Source organism: Balaenoptera borealis (assembly GCF_965194805.1).
Source record: "Balaenoptera borealis genome assembly, chromosome: 6".
Taxonomy (NCBI): domain Eukaryota; kingdom Metazoa; phylum Chordata; class Mammalia; order Artiodactyla; family Balaenopteridae; genus Balaenoptera; species Balaenoptera borealis.
This window is the reverse complement of record NC_138863.1, coordinates 76,822,049-76,842,001: the sequence shown is the minus strand read 5'-3', so window position 1 is coordinate 76,842,001 and position 19,953 is coordinate 76,822,049. Positions and strand designations below refer to the sequence as shown.

Here is a 19,953-nt window from a genome sequence, read left to right as displayed (position 1 = left end):
GTGTTGCTTCTCTCCCTTCCTTGTACCTCATCCCCTACACCTCAACCCCCAAGAATCACTTGCTAAGTCTTTGGCAAAGGGAAAAGATGAACTGGCTTGGGAGACTGCCCTTAAACTCATTTCAGGATTAGTTTGTTAAGTCCTTTATCAAATGAGTAGATATAAGAGGGTACATTTTGAATTTGGCGCTTTCAGGAGGTTCAGTTCTAAGTTAAGAGACAAAGTATAAGGGAAAGCAGTTGATAACTGGATATTTTTAGAACCAAATTAATGGGATATATGAAATGGTATAGATTCAACTCAGAATTTTCTACATTTAATGCCAAGGTGAAAATAAAATCTTCAAACAAATTACTCTAATATATGGCTATTTCTTGAAAAACCCTTGGAGAGCAAAAGTGCTTTTGTTGTTTTCCTTGTTTTCATAACATTTGTGACCTTTCTAAAATAGAATTCCCAAACTTGAAGGGAGAAGACACATTGATTGCCTCATAATAAGTTTTGCAAACTCAGACTTTCTCTTGTTCAGAGAATGGTATCTTTACCATGTACTTCTAATACAGCTAAAGTAAAGTAAGCTCATCTAAGGAGGAAAATGTGGATTCAAATTTTGGAGAGTTTTATCATTCCCATCTAAAAATCTGATCTCTGAAAGTGGTATTTACTCTATACAAAGAGATTAATCTGAATCCTAGAAACCCAGAAGAAAACTTAGTCTTCTTTTACATGTGAATTTTCTGAGGACTGTCAAGCTTAAGTGACTTGTTCCAAATCCTGCAATCAATTTGTGTTGATTTCAAGTCCAGAATCCAGCTTTCCAATTTCAAATCAGATGCTTGCTTCTCTTTTTCATACAAATAATAATTCTATTTAAAAAATTAAATTATCAAGTACTGGATAGATTCCTCAGACATGTTGAATCTGTTTATCTCTGGCAACTCAGGTGAGCACTTAAAGGCCACAGTAGCTTGATGTACAAGAGTCTTCATCTTGAGTTGTTATGGTGATATCAGGATATGACTTGAGCTCTACAGACCTCTTCCAGATCGCATAAATGGCCTCAATTACACTATGAAGTGAAAACTAGGTTAAGAGACAAACCAACCAATTAAAGAAGACATTCCCCAAATCAAGCTGACTATGAAGAGTAACTGGGAAGTCTCTTGTCCAGAATGAATAGAAAATGCCTACTGAGCCCCTTATCATGACTTCCATACCTCCTGTGTTTCTGCCAACTTATCAAGGATCACAGCGCCTTCAGGATCTCACTGAAGGCTCTTTTAGACTTTGTTTCAACTGTAAGAATTAAAGGATTTGTCATCAGTCTACTTGAATACATATAAACAAAGTGGAGACTTGAAGTGCTGAAGGGGATTATTTGAAACAAACAATGAATGTAGAGTGAGATAGGTTGAAAACTGAGTCATAGTAACTTGTTTCATTTTTCGCTTTGCCAGAACTAGGAAAATAATAGCTTTTGTTCCCAATTCCACTTTATAATAGATACATTTTGTGTACACTCTGTAATTTTCCAGATTTCTCTATATCAATATGAAGAGATCAATCAGTTAATATGTACTGAGCACCAATATTTCAAGCATTTCTGAAACTTTGCACACACTTATGTCACAGTATATGTAAGTTGTGATTTTTTTCACTATGTGTGAATTATACCAGTTACGTAAAGTGAAACACGTGATGATGAAATTCAGTTTCATAAAGTGACTTTCAATTTCATGTGACGATGAAGTTCAGTTTCATAAAGTGAAATGTGTGATATTTTTTCTCAAAGAGATAATAATGTGGTCAGGGAGATAAGACTAATATATACAAATAATATATTTATGTCAGTATGCACACACATAAATATACATGCCCACACACAAATATTTATCAAGATGGCATACTATATAGAACTGAGAGCTAAATGGGGTAGAGTGGGATGGATGTACAGTAGTAAATGCTATGAGTCAGTGAAAATTAAGATCAGTGAAAGATAGCATAGTTAAGAACTGGTTACTGGAAGAAAATGTATATGAAATGAGCTTATTAGAGAGGACAAAATAGATAAGGGAAAGCACATACACTAATTCTTAATTTTAATCCCCCAAATTATGTCAAGTTATTGAATTCCCTTCTGTTTCCCTTGTCATCACTCTGGTCCCAGTCATTCTCATCTCTTTCCTAGATGATTACAGTAACCCCTTAATAAATCTCCCCTATTTGCTTCCTTCCAATTCTTTTTCACATAAAGGCTAAGTATTGTTACGTGCACTGCTTTGCCTCGCTCCTCACAACAGCCCCCTGAGGTGGCTTCTTCAAGACATGTTATTACCTGAAACCTGAAGCACAGAAAGATGAGTTCACCCAGCTGGTAAGTGGCAGAGCTGGGGTATGGTCTCAGGAACTAGAGCCTACACACTCATAACCATTGTGCTTCGTGCCCTCCGTGATATATTGTTGTGGTGGTTGCTATTAAAGCCATATTAAGCAGTGACTTTGTGCCAGTGACAGTACGTGTGTGGGCTGGGGGTGGGGGGTGAAGGTTAGTATAAAATCAGGCAGCTGCATGAGTTTGGCATAACATCTGGACAGCTAGAAACCATTGTAGCACCAGAACTGAGATTGCAAAGTTGGAGCTTGTGAAGTTTATGAACCTTAATTAAAATGTCACTGATGGGAATAAAGATGCAGACATAGAGGATGGACTTGAGGACACGGGGAGGGGGAAGGGGAAGTTGGGATGAAGTGAGAGAGTGGCATGGACATATATACACTACCAAATGTAAAATAGCGAGTGGGAAGCAGCCGCATAGCACAGGGAGATCAGCTCGGTGCTTTGTGACCATCTAGAGGGGTGGGATAGGGAGGGTGGGAGGGAGACGCAAGAGGGAGGAGATATGGGGATATATGTATATGTATAGCTGATTCACTTTGTTACACAGCAGAAACTAATACAACATTGTAAAGCAATTATACTCCAATAAAGATGTTAAAAAAAAATGTCACTGATGTAGGTACCAAAAAACATGAAAAGGATAATGTATGTTAGTTAATTGTCTTCTTTCTAGGGGAAGAAAATCAAGTTCATAATCAAATGAGCAATGGGCATTTTGCATTTTGATTAATAACTTTCTCCATCATCAAAAGACTCTCATAAAAATATCTGGGAACAAAGACAAGTAACCAGCTAGCTTCAATCCTCTGTGGATAAAAGGACAGTTTGTATGTTACACACGGTCAAATTTATTTGAGAGAAGTAATATACAAATATTAATCTTTTTGGAAGGCTAGAAAATAACAATCAGATATGCTCAATGATACAAAGTAATTTGGACATCACATGTTTATGTGGATGAGACATCATGTTTTATTCAGTTTATATTGTGTGTTTAAACATTGTAAAATAATTTCAGAGAACAAAATGTAGTATTCTAATTGGGAACGAATTGGCAATTCTTTTAAACTCCTCACCTAAGTCCCCAGACATTGATATTGCAATTTCAAAAAGAGGCAAAACTCACCAAAATGTAGCTAAATATTTTTTAAGAAGCAAGAATCAGCTAATAATCTACATATGTTGGTTTTCCTGAACAGCAGGAACTAATATACAAATACCATTTTATTTCCTCCCATATGAGGTGTCAGGCATGGTGCTTGATACACACAATCTCATTATGGTCTTAGGAAGCAGTTATTATTATCCTTGTTTTCCAATGAGAACATCAAGGTCTTGGAGATGTAAATAATTTTCACCAGTGTTCACAGATAGTAAGTGAGAGAGCCCCTAGAAAATTCTGTTTGCTTATTTCCAAGCCCAAATTCTTAATGACTGTGTCATACTCTTCCTTCCTTTTTTTCTTCTTTCTTTGCTTTCATCCATCCTTCCAAAATATTTATTAAAGATGCACTAAGGGAAATTATCATGCTAGTCATTAGGGACTCCACTCAATTTGAATTCTCTCCACTTTAATATTTAATCATATAGTTTTCTGGGAACTGTTTATTTTTTAATTATTTCACATTATCCAAATGTCTACTAAGTACATGGCAACTGGTCAATATTTGATCAATTAAATATTTTGTTTTTATATTAACTGGGTATTATCATGACCAGATATCAGCCTAATTAATGCATAATGTTATGCTTTTCTACCTTGATCTTTTTATTTTAGTGTAAATTTGGGGGAGATGCTTTACTTTGGAAATGCAATATGAGTATTTATTCACACATTCTATGAGCACAGATGGCAATGGGAAAAGTACGCATTTTATTCCAGGAGTCAGTAGCGTATGATCCACAAGCAAAACACAGGCCAGTATCCACTGAGTTATAGAACAGTTACCTCCACCTCTGTTATCTCCCCTAAATATACTAAAAAAATCTGCCTCCATCTGTGAGAATCAACATCAGGGGCAGGTTCTCCTTCTGTCTTGTAAATCAACAGTCATTATTGAATTATGCCTTTACATGTACACACAAAGATCTCATTGCAAGTTAGAGGATAACCAAAAATCAGCACTTTCATATGAGGAGTGAGACCACTGGAACTCTACTTTTAAAGGATTTCAAACTAGATTTTTTTTTTTTTTCTTTTCTGTGTGCAAGCTTGGGCCATAGAAGCCATAAGCATACAAAGCCAGGGTAGGGCCGAGAAGTGGCAGAGTAGAAATAAAGTGCCCTCACACAACCACAGTACTAATCCATATTTGCAAAAAGGCAAATTGGGAACCCTGAGGACAGCTGTAAATCACTGGTTTGTTTGCAGTAGGGCTTATTGCATAGTCTGAATTTAGTAAGCACACACACTTAAAATGGTTTTCCTTTTTCTCCAATCATTGCTTCATGCTCTGAAGAATATTCCTTTCCAATCTGACATCATTTAGCACAGATTCTATAGCGTTCTGGTCACTTTCAGTTATTAAAAATACTAGTAATGTTCAGCTTAAAGGCTTTGATTTTGTAAGCAATCACAGTTTACATTCTCTTCTCTCCCCAGGACAGTGCTGATAGAAGCTCTTGAATGGGGAAGGGCAGGGTTCTCTGGGTTGCCACTTCTACAGTGTATGGGGTCAAATAAGAGGGCTAGAGAAACAGCAGGTCTTACCTGAAATATTTTATGATGTCTGCCTGTTGTTGGCTCAGTGTGATTCCACTTGCTACTAGTGGCCTCCATCTATATGATAGGCTTCTATACATGGTTTCATTGTTTTCTTAAAAGTGTTCTGAACTTCACCTTTTACCGCGTCTGTTATCCAAGGCCCTTTTGAAGAGGGAAATCTTAGTCTCCATCTCTCACCCTGTAAGGTCCCCAGCTGCCTTTTTCAGTGGTACATCTCCTTGCTGATCTGCCATATTGCTAGTCCCACAGATCACTCTTTTCTAGTCTATATTCCATGCTCTATAGAGTTTTGAAACCACTGAAGTCTTGTCCAGTTGTCTCCAAAGACCACTCCCTTCCAGGGTCACTGCATCACTGGACCTATCAATTTTGCTGGAACAAGCTTGTTCAATAAACCACAACCCACCTTCAGGATTCTCTAGACTAGAGGTGGTCCCCATTTTACTAGGGTCATGTTTTTCCCCACACTTGAGGCTTTCCCATAGACTCACTCACCATATTCTGCTATGTTCCAATGGGAACACCAGGCTAATCTGCTGAGTTTGCTGCTCAGCAAGTGTCCAGCCAGGAGTGAAATGCCAGTCTCTCCTTCATTCATTTAGTTCCCTTATATGACTTGCGTGAAGGAAGAAAGGAACTCTTTAGTCATACCTAATCCATAGAGGAGAAGGGAAAGCTCTACGACTCACACTGTGCTCCTCACAATAAGGAAAAGGTTTTCAATTCCCCCTCAAGTGTAACATATCATATGCGATTTCTTCTGAATGCAGGGCACCTTGCTGAATGGTGTGGTCGCCGTACAAACACCTGAGTACTTTACTAAATCATGTTTTTAAGAGAGTATGAGTTGGACTGAATTGTTACTTTGAAAACACATTAAAAATTAAGAATGTGTTATTTAGCAACCTTGTTTGCCATAAACCATCAACCATATCTGATGTTTATTTGTTGTGTTGTGACCTCCAAAGACCTTCCTCAGTTCCCAAGACATGTGGAACAGCAGTTGCATATCATTTTACTAGACTACTCTGCCTAGTTTGGTACTAAAAATATTTCCTTAAAAAATGCAATGTAAAATCCCTCCAAAAATATGTCTGTTTAAATCTCATCATTCTGCCAGGGATGCTTTTTTAATGTTAGTCTTGGTAGTTAAATTTGAGTTTCCATTCTTCCATTCAACCAACATACAGTGACACCTACCATGTAACAAGTGCTGGGCTGGGCTCTGGGGGTGCAACCATGAGTAGACCTCTCCACTGCCCTTTTCGAGTCTACATTCTAGTTGGGGGAAAATGTGCATAGCCAAACAATTAGAGAAATAAATTGCAGATTGTGATAAGCAATGAAGGAAACAAATAGGGTGCTATTAGAGAAAATAACTTGGGTGGGGCACTTTAAATATGGCAATTGGGGAAAATCTGATGAGGTGATATGTTAGCTGAGATGAGAAGTATGGGAGAGAGGCAGTCCAGTGAAGGGCTGACAGAATTGTTTTCCGGGTATAAGGAAAGCACGTGTTGAGGCTTTGGTGTGTGACAAAAATATGTGATTTGTTATTCTAGGAAATGGCAGAGGGCCAATATCATCGTAGTTTATTGACAGAAGGGGAGAGTCATGTAGTTCTTAGAGGTCCTGACAAAGGATTTTATTTATATTCACAGTGCAGTGAAAAACCATTGAAGGATTTGAAGCAGGGAAGTAAAATGACATGATTAAGAATTTTAAAGACCACTCTGATTTCTCAGCAGAAAACAAATTATAGAAGAGCAACAGTGAAAGTAGAAAAACAATTAAGAGCCTATTACAACTGACAGACAAGAGATGTTGATGATTAGGACAAGGATGGTGGCAGTAGAGACAGAGAGAGATGGATATACTGAGAATTGTTTTATAGATAGCACCACCAGGATTTGTTAATGGATGGAATATAAGTGATGAAAGAAAAGAAGAAATCGGCGATGACTTCTAGGGGTTTTTTGGGGGGGGAGAAGGGAGTTCTGTTGTCATTTTTGTTTTGTTTTGTTTTTGGATTGACTGCCTGGGTGAATAGTGGCTCCATTTATTGATGTTTTACCAAAAAAAAAAAAACTGAAAGAAAATAAGATCTGGCTGACAAGGTGGAGATAAATTAACAATTCCACTTCAGACACGTTTATTTGGATGCCTCTGAGTCTTGCAAGAGGAGGTATCAAGTCGGTGTTTGGATACACAAGTCTGGATCCCAGAGGAAAAGTCTGGGCTGAGATGTTACTGCGGGGGTTTTGTGTATTCAGATCATGCATAAAATAATAAGAACAAATAAGACCACCTAGAGAATGAATAAAGAAGGAATAATGCCAACATTTAAAGAAAAATTTAGAGTGAAAATGTATAAATAATGAAGTAGTAGGATGGAAAGCAAGAGGATCCAAGAAAGGAGTTGGCTAGATATTCATCAAAGGAAAAATTTGTGATTTTCATCATGGCAATATTGTGGGACTGCGGAAATAAACAGCATTTCACAATGAGTAGAAAAACGGATGAAAATTGAGGAAGGGATATAACGTATATCAGTAAAAATTTTATATTAATTATAGTGAGGGGAAACAGAAAAAAGAGATATGTTGGATGGGAATATAGATCAAGGGATGAACTTTTTGTTGTGTTTTGTAATTTTAAAAATTTGTTTATCTCTATTTTAAATCTGTTTGAAAGATAGGAGGTTTAGGAGGTATTATGCAAAGATAGGCATAATCCAATTATGAGGGAAATGATTGATGTTTCAGGAGAAACTCAAGGGGAGGACCAAATCAATGAAGTCGTTAAGACAGACTTAAGTAATATGCTCTAGACTGACATATAAGTATTGATTTGTCTTTGGTAGGAGAAGGATCAACTTCCTCCATTTTAATAGAAAGGAGGACTGTAAAGAGTTGTGTAATTACAAGAAAGTTTATAGACTTTATGCTAGAAAGATGAGAAAGTTACCAATCAATTAAGTAATTTGATTATTTAAGAATGAGCCACCCGTCTTTCTAGGGAAATGGTGAATTCCATTCCTCTTTTATATTATCCATCATTTCAGTGTTGGGTTGGAACATCTTTTCTATTAGCATCACACTGTTTAAACAATTAGAAAATGAGATAGAATAGATTGTACATGTAATGCACAAACATTGTTGATGAGTACAACTTATTTATCATCTTTCATCTTCTAGAAAAAATGTCTCTTACTGCTACCCAAGACCAATAGCAGCCCTCTTCTCAGATGAATATTACTTGAGGGATCAATAGGAGAAAACCTTTTCTTCCAAAATAAGCAGCTCTTCTTAAAATAAGAATAATGTTATTTATGGTATAACGCCAAGTCCTTCCAATTACAGATGGCAGGAATTATGACTTTCATTTATTGGGATGAATAAATGTAGTATATGTATATATATATCTATATATTTTATATATTTATATGTATAATATACATATATAACACACATACACATACATACTATTATTGTAACCTATGGGTATATAATATAATTTTATAGAAATAAATGTTTTATGGATACTTAATACCTATCCTCAACTGAACAGTAAATCTAGGATACCAAGAAATATATAGCATTTGTCTTTCAAGGGTTCATAATTTTAAGGGAGCAATAGTGAAGTAAACAATTTAAAATATTGAATTGGCCAAAAAGTTCATTTGGGTTTTTCCATGCAATGTTACAGAAGAACCCGAATGAACATTTTGGCCAACCCAATACATTGTAATATGTTCTTAATACAACTGTGTTTAAAGTACAAAAGTCACACAATACTAAATCTCCCCACAGAGCTTCCTAGAAGAAATGATCTTGGAAGTGGGCTTTAAAGGATACATAGAAGTTGAATAGATGTAAAGGATACTTAACATGCTTTAATAAAAATAATAGCGTATTCAAAAGCCTAAGATACAGGAGATATGGAGAGGTGAAAATGAATGGTTACTTGAAGTTCCAGGTGGATGGGGTATAGCAGATTCATTTTCTCCAAATCAGACTTAGTTATTGACCATGGCATCCAACATGTACAAATTCATTTATTTATAGAAAATTTTGGATACCAAATATATATTAAATAGAAATTAGGTTAACTATTAGAAACTGAAAATTAGGTAGTCTAATAAAGGCACACAAAAATAATTACATCTTCCTCAATTCCAATACTACAATATTTAAATACATCAAACTCTTCCAAATTAGAATCCTTTGCCAAACCCAAGTATACCCATTCTAAATTTTGTGTTCATCTGATGTTTGTTTGAACCATGTAAGATCTGAAGATTTGGTCTTAACTGAGTTAGCCTCAGTTGCTTCTCAGACAATATTACTGCATTATCTGCAATGATTGCTATACAACAATTGCTCTTTTTTCCAGATTTGGCAATGTGGAGGCTCATTGGAGATTGTGACTTGCTCCCACGTGGGTCACGTTTTTCGGAAGGCAACTCCATACACTTTCCCTGGTGGCACTGGTCACGTCATCAACAAGAACAACAGGAGACTGGCAGAAGTTTGGATGGATGAATTTAAAGATTTCTTTTATATCATATCCCCAGGTAAGCAATTCTGACGTTTTCTTCCTCTGCAAGGTAAAATAAAATATTAAACATGCTGAGTATGTGTTGCATTATTGCTCCTCTTCTACTAGTTTAAATAAGATATTGTTTATCACCACAATATTGTAGAAAATTGTGTTTGAGAAGTTGTCCTATGAAGTCAATTTTGACCTAAAATGAGAAAGACTATATTTATCTCAAATGCCTAAATATTCTTTTTTCTTTGTTTCTTTCTGGGCACAAGTATTATGCTAAAAAAAATGAAGTAATCAATATATAAGGCGATCCAAATTTAACTGACATGTACCAGCTCAATTTAAGAAAAAAAATTTTAAGGGAATAGGTCTTTATTTCTATGTTACACACATAAGGCTGACTGAGTTGGTAAGGAATTTTTTTAATGTTTATAAAGAGATGTTTTCTACTGCCTTATTTTCTTAAATATCTGAGTAGGGAAAGATGAAATGATTTCCTACAGAAACAAGATGGAAAACTGTGCAGATATAAAAATTTTTATTTTTAAAGAATATTAAATGACAGTAAATTACTCATCGATAAATATGTGAAAAAGCATAATATGGGACAATAAAATATTATCCTACTTTAGTTACAGAGAAGGATAGATATGGAAATAGAAGTAAATTTAGGCTATCGCTGGGTAGTGAGATTATGAGTAATTTCATTATTTTCCTTATACTTTTCTATATTTTATAAATTTTCTTTATAAAACAATTATTTTTCAAAATTCATTAAAAACAAATTTTAAAAGAAAATAAATAATTAAAAAATTTTAAACATCATTAAAAAAGAGAAAATAAATAAATCATTGTGAGAAAACCCCATTACTGGTTGGCATCATTATGAGTTATTGCATTCTTTAAAATTTTCTAGGATTTCTCCAACAGTCATATTAATTATTAAAAAAAACCTCTGAGATATTACATTTTTTAAGGAAGAAAAGAAACATATGAGAAGATACAAATAAGAGGAAGACACAGGTATGTCTTCAAGATCTCAAAGTCCAGACAAAGAAACCAAAGCATAAATTAATATAACAGGAATTCAGCTGTATTTATAAAATAATTTGTAATGTTCTATTTTTGATAGTTTATGATAGGCCTTACAGTCATCAATGCCATTATTATGTAACCTGTAAGAACAACAACAAAAATCCATGCCCACATCCTCTTTTCTACATTATCATCTATCACAGGTTTAAAAAAGTCAGTGTGGGTTCTAATTGACATGCTCTGGTTCTGAAAGCATATATAAGGCTGTGAACATCCTTCTTTTATAGATGAAAAAGGGAATGAGCAGTATGAACTTTCTTATTAAGATCCAACATTACTCCACAGAAAAGAAAAATTGGGGCAATGCATGTGTAATGTGTGATTAGGAGATGGATTTTTTTCACACATTTTTAACCCTCCTCTATGTCAAGAAGCTATTGCCAGGAACACTATTTCGCATATAGTTGTATTTCTCTTTACAACAGAAACCCAGTCCAGATGTTATATAACCTTTTCATTTTCTTTTGATGATACTTTTTGAATTCAAATCATTACTTGTAGAAATATATAAGCTCAAATATGAAAAAAGAATTAATGGAAGAAAGAAATGTGTTATGTGTGATTATATACAGCGTACATTCGAGAATGTAAGTGATTGAGAATAATTGTAACCATATGTATTCTATTCACTCATGATGAATAGTATTTGTTAAAAGTCAGGTGTTAGTCTTTTGTATAATTTCCCATTGAGTGCAAAAGGCAGGTAAGTGGTAGAACCATTTCTCAAAACGTAATGAAATGTCAAGCTTTAGAGTTTAAAGGATGAAAAAGAATGCCTGCTATCTGGAACTAATGACTTGCTGCTCAAGAGGGACTGTTTATATATTCTGGAAAATGTAGTTTTTAACCTTACAATAAATATCATTTGGAAGGTTATTATTCTTATAAAATGGGCTCATTTAAGCCCAGAAATTACTTTGGAAAGCAGTAAAAGGACATTTGGGGAATATGCTGAAAGTATCTGGGAATTTCCTAAGGGGCATTTATGCTTCTGGATGTCTCAGAGACAGCATCGCTGAGTGTGGAACCTGCCTGCTGTGTGTGGGCAAAGAGGGAAAACCAAAAATGTGAAACAATAAATTGCTTCTCAGTGGAAAAGGAAGAAGAGAAGTAAACTGGAAACTAGAGTTGGATGCCTATAAACAATGCTAGCCCTAGCAGGTTTCAAATCATCCAAAAATCAGATAAAGTAGGCTGTATTGGGGAAGTCAGAAATCTGTCATTTGTATGATGGCAAGCCTTTGTTGAGTGGATAACTATTTTTGTCATTACTGGCAGTCTCTGTTACTCTTAAAATCAAAATCATGGATTTCTTCGCTATCATCTAAAATTGTTGGGTTTCTGTTTTTCATCTAAGTTTGTAAGAAGAGAAGTTGGTATGGGGAAGTTTGGAGGGACACATGCTTGCACCTTTACACTTAGAATTATACCTTTTTCTATAGTATACATAAACACACACGGAAACACACACATGTTTACGAAAAACTCTAAAACAGTTTATATTGAGTTTTGTTTAAGTCTCCAGAACCTCCATAATAATCTGGCTAAGGAAAATGTTACAGTTCTTTCTAGAAGCACCTCCATGTATCTGTTCATTTGCCCAAGATGTTTTATAAGGAGACTCCCATTTTTTTATACCAGGGTTTCTAGTACCACATCTTATTCTCCACTTATGCAGTTGTTCGAAATGTGATCTTTAAGTACTGAGTCTTTATGATTGAATTTTGACAACAATTTTGCTTCCTTCCAATATGCTCCTACCTACTTTATTTTTTGGTTTCAGGGATGCTTCAGTTCTCTCTTGAACTAACTGGGTATTCTTTCTCTCTCAAAGATGTATTTCCTGCAGTTTCGATACCATGGCCAATCCATCATTGCTATGTACTATATTGTTTTATTTTTATTACCTATATCTATTGCCAAAGTAGTTCAGAGACTTGTATTTACCATGCTTAGCAACTTTCCTGTCACTTTGCAGTCCTTGAAAGAAAATATGTGTTGAATAATTAGAAGAATAAGTGAATGACTAAATGAATGGGTGAATTTTTGAAGGGAGCCACTTTTGTTTCTTCTTTTCTACTGAATTCTCCATGGATATCTCCTCTATACCAGGGAATCTCTTCATAAGAATTGCAGCAAATCGGAACCCTTTGTCCCACTTCTCTAATCCAACCTGAGAAAGGACCCACTGATAAAAGAGAGGAGAAAGGTATTCTTCATATGCCTGCACTATCATTCCTCTGAGTCTGCCATCAGAAAAGAAGGTTCCATTGGCTTATCCGTGTGCTCTGGGTTCTGTGATTCCACCGTAATCACTGGCACACATAGTCATATAATCTTACCTTCCAGGACTAATACAAAAGTCTAATAGGCACAATTTAGAAGGACAATGACATTTTCTAATAGAGCAGCATAATACAAGAGCTCATAAACTTAAAATAAGATACTTTTACACATGTTGATTTGTATTTTTCTCATGACCCCCATTAATTTAAAGTTAAAAGGAGCCATATAAATAGCTACATGTGTGAATTACTTTTATCTGATTTTTTTCAAAATATTTACTCTATGTCCTAATTGTCTTGCCCTATGTCCATTAGCCATTGGCAATATTGATAGAGTTGCAGTGTCTAATTACGTCTCCTAAATGGGCATATGAATAAAGATTAGAAATACTTTGAAATAGTGTTGAAGAATGCATTTTCAACATTTGTTTAGTTTGCTTTTCGGCTGTATTTTTAAGGATGCAAATACTATAGCATCATGATTTTAAAGCCCTGTAGGCTCTTAAAGCCTGAGGCAGTTTTTACTAGTAATTGGGCTGTTTCAGCATGAGCCAACCTGATTGTCCTAGCAAGCCCTTTGAAATGATGTGATGTAAGCAGAAACCACTCTGCACAGAACACCCCATTATAAATGGCAACGTTTTTTTCCTATTGGTCACAGGTAAAAAGCTTAAGAATTTTAAAATAGAGTGTAGTCACAGAACTAACCATATATTTGAAATGCTGGCTGTTCTATAAATATTGATTTTCTTTCTTTGGGGAGGTAGATTTCTAACAGTGTATCAATTGACATGGTGATTAGATGCAGCTGTCCTTACATAACCTCCGGTTGTTCTTTTTCCTTTTCTTTATGGACAGCCGTGCTCTTGTTTTGAGCACAAATTGAAGATAAAATGGTAAAGACTCCCCAAACATACCTTTAAAGGTATTTATACTTAACTGGGAAAACAGCTTATTTTCCTTGACGTTATTGTAGTATTTTGATCTGTATTCCAAGTAAGCATTTAAAGAAGGATCCTTGAACTTATTTTGAAGGCTAACTCTCAATTGCTAACCTTTCAAAAATGCTTTCGAAAACTCATCAAAGGTAGTCTTTGTTAATAGCATCTTCGGATCATTATTAAAGTTTAAGGACTTTACTCATTTCTATCTCTTGAAATTTGTATCTATAAAATATAAATGTTTTTCAACACGCTGATTTTTTTAAAGATACAATATTTAATAACCAGCCCTTTGCGTTTAGGGCCTAATTTCTTTTATGAGTCATAAAAATGTGGTTCCAGGCTGATTTCATAAGCACAGGTTTTGATGTTTCCAGCAAAATGTGCAGCATGTAGGTATATTTTTTTTTAATAATCCAGGGATATCAGATTTTGGTTGGGTTAACATGAATTCATCTGAAAAGAGTGTGGCACTTCTGAAAGTAAAGTATGTTTGTACCTATGAATTTTGGATTTTTATTACTTAATTAATGCTTTTTTAGCAGTATCAACCATGGTACCGCTGAGCGAATATGATATTGTGAGGAGGAAATTCTAAATCATTTTGATATGCTATATTGTAATAACACAATTCATATACCTGTGTGATTCCCTTGAAAAGCTAAATGTTGAAGTTAATGATGACACCTACATTCAGTATTGTTGTAGTGGACAGACAACTGCTTTTCCGTGCTGTAGTCGATCACTGGTCAATTTTTTTTTTTTTTATTAAAATAGTAATTTATTTACGAATGAAGAAGTTAAGATCTACAGTAAGTCCCCTACATAGAGACAAGTTCTGTTCCGAGAGCATGTTCATAAGTATAATTTGTTCTTTTTTTTCACACACACACACTGTATTTTATTTTTACAAGAGATAAATAAACTGACACCAAGCATTGTAAATGGATGACCACAACAAAAGCAACAATGATTGCAATTACCAAACACGAAACACACTCATACTATGTCATAATATTGACTTTCAATCCAGTAATCCTCCACTGTAACAGCTCCTTTACTTTGCAGTGAAAATTGATTTGTATATTTTTTGCCTCTGAGTCCTTGTGGGATTTTTTTTTTTTTTATTCAAACAGAAAGTCACGAAAATTATAATCATCCTCATCAGTTCACTCAGTCTCATGTAATTAATTTTTCTTTCATCTTGATCTTTTGTTAGCACTTTTATGAATTCATCAGTTTTCCATTAGAGTTCTGAAAATGCTTCTTCATTCAGTTCAGCAGTATAGTCAGTTACCAGAAACATGTACTTGTCAGAGTCTTTTCCATGAATTTCTTGAAGATGAAACCCTTTTATAGGTACATTTTTGCAAAAGCATCAGAGTACACACAGAACTGTCTGTAAATGACAAAAGACTTAAAAATGACCATGGTTAAAGATTTGATGAAAGTTCATAATAATGCAATTGACAAGGAAATTTAGTTATTTCTGAGATATACATTTTAAAGTAATAACTAGAATTATAACTTATAACATTATACCAGAACATATAAATTTATAGAAATTTCATGTAAAGTCTGAAACATTTATATTAACATATTTCCATACCCATAATCCAAAGAAAGTTTAGTATTAGTTGTTTTTTTTGTTTGTTTGTTTGTTTATACTGCAGGTTTTATTAGTCATCAATTTTACACACATCAGTGTATACATGTCAATCCCAATCGCCCAATTCAGCACACCACCATCCCCACCCCACCGCGGTTTGCCCCCCTTGGTGTCCATACGTTTGTTCTCTACATCTGTGTCTCAGCTTCTGCCCTGCAAACCGGTTCATCTGTACCATTTTTCTAGGTTCCACATACATGCTTTTATATACGATATTTGTTTTTCTCTTTCAGACTTACTTAACTCTTTATGACAGCCTCTAGAACCATCCACGTCTCAACAAATGACCCAATTTCATTCCTTTTTATGGCTGAGTACTATTCCATTGTGCATATGTACCACATCTTCTTTATCCATTCGTCTGTTGATGGGCATTTAGGTTGCTTCCATGACCTGGCTATTGTAAATAGTGCTGCAATGAACATTGGGGTGCATGTGTCTTTTTGAATTATGGTTTTCTCTGGGTATATGCCCAGAGATTGCTGGGTAGTGGGATTGCTGGGTCATATGGTAATTCTATTTTTAGTTTTTTAAGGAACTTCCAGACTGTTCTCCATAGTGGCTGTATCAATGTACATTCCCACCACCAGTGCAAGAGGGTTCCCTTTTCTCCACACCCTCTCCAGCATTTGTTGTTTGTAGAATTTCTGATGATGCCCATTCTAACTGGTGTGAGGTGATACCTCATTGTAGTTTTGATTTGCATTTCTCTAATAATTAGTGATGTTGAGCAGCTTTTCATGTGCTTCTTGGCCATCTGTATGTCTTCTTTGGAGAAATGTCTATTTAGGTCTTCTGCCCATTTTTGGATTGGGTTGTTTGTTTCTTTAATATTGAGCTGCATGAGCTGTTTATATATTTTGGAGATTAATCCTTTGTCCATTGATTCGTTTGCAAATATTTTATCCCATTCTGAGGGTTGTCTTTTTGTCTTGTTTATGGTTTCCTTTGCTGTGCAAAAGCTTTGAAGTTTCATTAGGTCCCATTTGTTTATTTTTGTTTTTATTTCCATTACTCTAGGAGGTGGATCAAAAAAGATTTTGCTGTGATTTATGGCAAAGAGTGTTCTTCCTATGCTTTCCTCTAAGAGTTTTATAGCGTCTGGTCTTACATTTAGGTCTCGAATCCATTTTGAGTTTATTTTTGTGTATGGTGTTAGGGAGTGTTCTAATTTCATTCTTTTACATGTAACTGTCCAGTTTTCCCAGCACCACTTATTGGAGAGACCGTCTTTTCTCCACTGTATATCTTTACCTCCTTTGTCATAGATTAGTTGACCATAGCTGCGTGGGTTTGTCTCTGGGCTCTCTACCTTGTTCCATTTATCTATGTTTCTGTTTTTGTGCTGGTACCATATTGTCTTGATTACTGTAGTTTTGTAGTATAGTCTGAAGTCAGGGAGTCTGATTCCTCCAGCTCCGTTTTTTTCCCTCAAGACTGCTTTGGCTATTCGGGGTCTTTTGTGTCTCCATACAAATTTTAACATGATTTGTTCTAGTTCCGTAAAAAATGCCATTGGTAATTTGATAGGGATTGCATTGAAAATGTACATTGCTTTGGGGAGTATAGTCATTTTCACAATATTGATTCTTCCAATCCAAGAACATGGTATATCTCTCCATCTGTTGGTATCATCTTTAATTTCTTTGATCAGTGTCTTATAGTTTTCTGTACAGGTCTTTTGTCTCCCTAGGTAGGTTTATTCCTAGGTATTTTACTATTTTGTTGCAATGGTAAACGGGAGTGTTTTCATAATTTCTCTTTCCGATTTTTCTTCATTAGTGTATAGGAATGCAAGAGATTTCTGTGCATTAATTTTGTATCCTGCAACTTTACCAAATTCATTGATTAGCTCTAGTAGTTTTCTGTTGGCATTTTTAGGATTCTCTATGTATAGTATCATGTCATCTGCAAACAGTGACAGTTTTACTTCTTCTTTTCCAATTTGTATTCCTTTTATTTCTTTTACTTCTCTGACTGTTGTGGCTAGGACTTACAAAACTATGTTGAATAATAGTGGTGAGAGTGGACATCCTTGTCTCTTTCCTGATCTTAGAGGAAATGCTTTCAGTTTTTCACCATTGAGAATGATGTTTGCTGTGGGTTTGTCGTATATGGCCTTTATTATGTTGAGGTAGGTTCTCTCTATGCCCACTTTCTGGAGAGTTTTTATCGTAAATGGGTGTTGAATTTTGTCCATAGCTTCTTCTGCATCTATTGAGATGATCATATGGTTTTTATTCTTCAATTTGTTAATATGGTGTATCACATTGATTGATTTGCATATATTGAAGAATCCTTGCATCCCTGGGATAAATCCCACTTGATCATGGTATATGATCCTTTTAATGTGTTGTTGGATTCTGTTTGCTAGTATTTTGTTGAGGATTTTTGCATCTATATTCATCAGCAATATTGGTCTGTAATTTTCTTTTTTTGTAGTATCTTTGTCTGATTTTGGTATCAGGTTGATGGTGGCCTCATAGAATGAGTTTGGGAGTGTTCCTTCCTCTGCAATTTTTGGAAGAGTTTGAGAAGGATGGGTGTTAGCTCTTCTCTAAATGTTTGATAGGATTCACCTGTGAAGCCATCTGGTCCTGGACTTTTGTTTGTTGGAAGATTTTTAATCACAGTTTCAATTTCATTACTTGTGATTGGTCTGTTCATATTTCCTGTTTCTTCCTGGTTCAGTCGTGGAAGGTTATACCTTTCTAAGAATTTGTCCCTTTCTTCCACATTGTCCATTTTATTGGCATAGAGTTGCTTGTAGTAGTCTCTTAGGATGCTTTGCATTTCTGTGGTGTCTGTTGTAACTTTTCCTTTTTCATTTCTAATTTTATTGATTTGAGTCCTCTCCCTCTTTTTCTTGATGAGTCTGGCTAATGGTTTATCAATTTTGTTATCTTCTCAAAGAACCAGCTTTTAGTTTTATTGATCTTTGCTATTGTTTTGTTTCTATTTCATTTATTTCTGCTCTGATCTTTATGATTTCTTTCCTTCTGCTAACTTTGGGTTTTGTTTGTTCTTCTTTCTCTAGTTCCTTTAGGTGTAAGGTTAGATTGTTTACTTGAGATTTTTCTTGTTTCTTGAGGTAGGCTTGTATAGCTATAAACTTCCCTCTTAGAACTGCTTTTGCTGCATCCCATTGGTTTTGGAGCATCGTGTTTTCACTGTCATTTGCCTCTAGGTATTTCTTGATTTCCTCTTTGATTTCTTCAGTGATCTCTTGGTTGTTTAGTAACGTATTGTTTAGCTGCCATGTGTTTGTGTGTTTTACGTTTTTTTCCCTGTAATTCATTTCTAATCTCATAGCGTTGTGGTCAGAAAAGATGCTTGATATGATTTCAGTTTTCTTAAATTTACTGAGGCTTGATTTGTGACCCAAGATGTGATCTATCCTGGAGAATGTTCCATGTGCACTTGAGAAGAAAGTGTAATCTGCTGATTTTGGATGGAATGTCCTATAAATATCAGCTAAATCTATCTGGTCTATTGTGTCATTTAAAACTTCTGTTTCCTTATTTATTTTCATTTTGGATGATCTGTCCATTGGTGTAAGTGAGGTGTTAAAGTCCCCCACTATTATTGTGTTACTTTCGATTTCCTCTTTTATACCTGTTAGCGGTTGCCTTATGTATTGAAGTGCTCCTATGTTGGGTGCATATATAATTGTTATATCTTCTTCTTGGATTGATACCTTGATCATTATGTAGTGTCCTTCCTTGTCTCTTGTAACATTCTTTATTTTAAAGTCTACTTTATCTGATATGAGTATAGCTACTCCAGCTTTCTTTTGATTTCCATTTGCATGGAATATCTTTTTCCATCCCCTCACTTTCAGTCTGTATGTGTCCCTAGGTCTGAAGTGGGTCTCTTGTAGACAGCATATATATGGGTCTTGTTTTTGTATCCATTCAGCAAGCCTGTGTCTTTTGGTTGGAGCATTTAATCCATTCACGTTTAAGGTAATGATCGATATGTATGTTCCTATGACCATTTTCTTAATTGTTTTGGTTTGTTTTTGTAGGTCCTTTTCTTCTCTTGTGTTTCCCACTTAGTGAAGTTCCTTCAGCATTTGTTGTAGAGCTGGTTTGGTGGTGCTGAATTCTCTTAGCTTTTGCTTGTCTGTAAAGATTTTGATTTCTCCATCGAATCTGAATGAGATCCTTGCCGGGTAGAGTAATCTTGGTTGTAAGTTCTTCCCTTTCATCTCTTTAAGTATATCATGCCACTCCCTTCTGGCTTGTAGAGTTTCTGCTGAGAAATCAGCTGTTAACCTTATGGGAGTT

At 35.2% G+C, this 19,953-nt stretch overlaps 1 protein-coding gene and 1 long non-coding RNA gene across 8 annotated transcripts in view; one reads left to right on the top strand and one right to left on the bottom strand.

Annotated features, from left to right (window-relative positions):
- The window catches only part of LOC309630481, a 600,204-nt gene that overhangs the window by 194,315 nt on the left and 385,936 nt on the right, over positions 1–19,953 (bottom strand). The window lies entirely within an intron of this gene.
- Positions 1–19,953, top strand: part of GALNT13 (polypeptide N-acetylgalactosaminyltransferase 13) — a 545,878-nt gene that overhangs the window by 354,380 nt on the left and 171,545 nt on the right. For all 7 annotated transcript variants that reach the window (XM_082395756.1, XM_082395754.1, XM_082395758.1 and 4 more), the window contains one exon: positions 9,519–9,699. In XM_082395756.1, the coding sequence (XP_082251882.1) occupies positions 9,519–9,699 (181 nt within the window). The remainder of the gene's footprint in view (positions 1–9,518; positions 9,700–19,953) is intronic.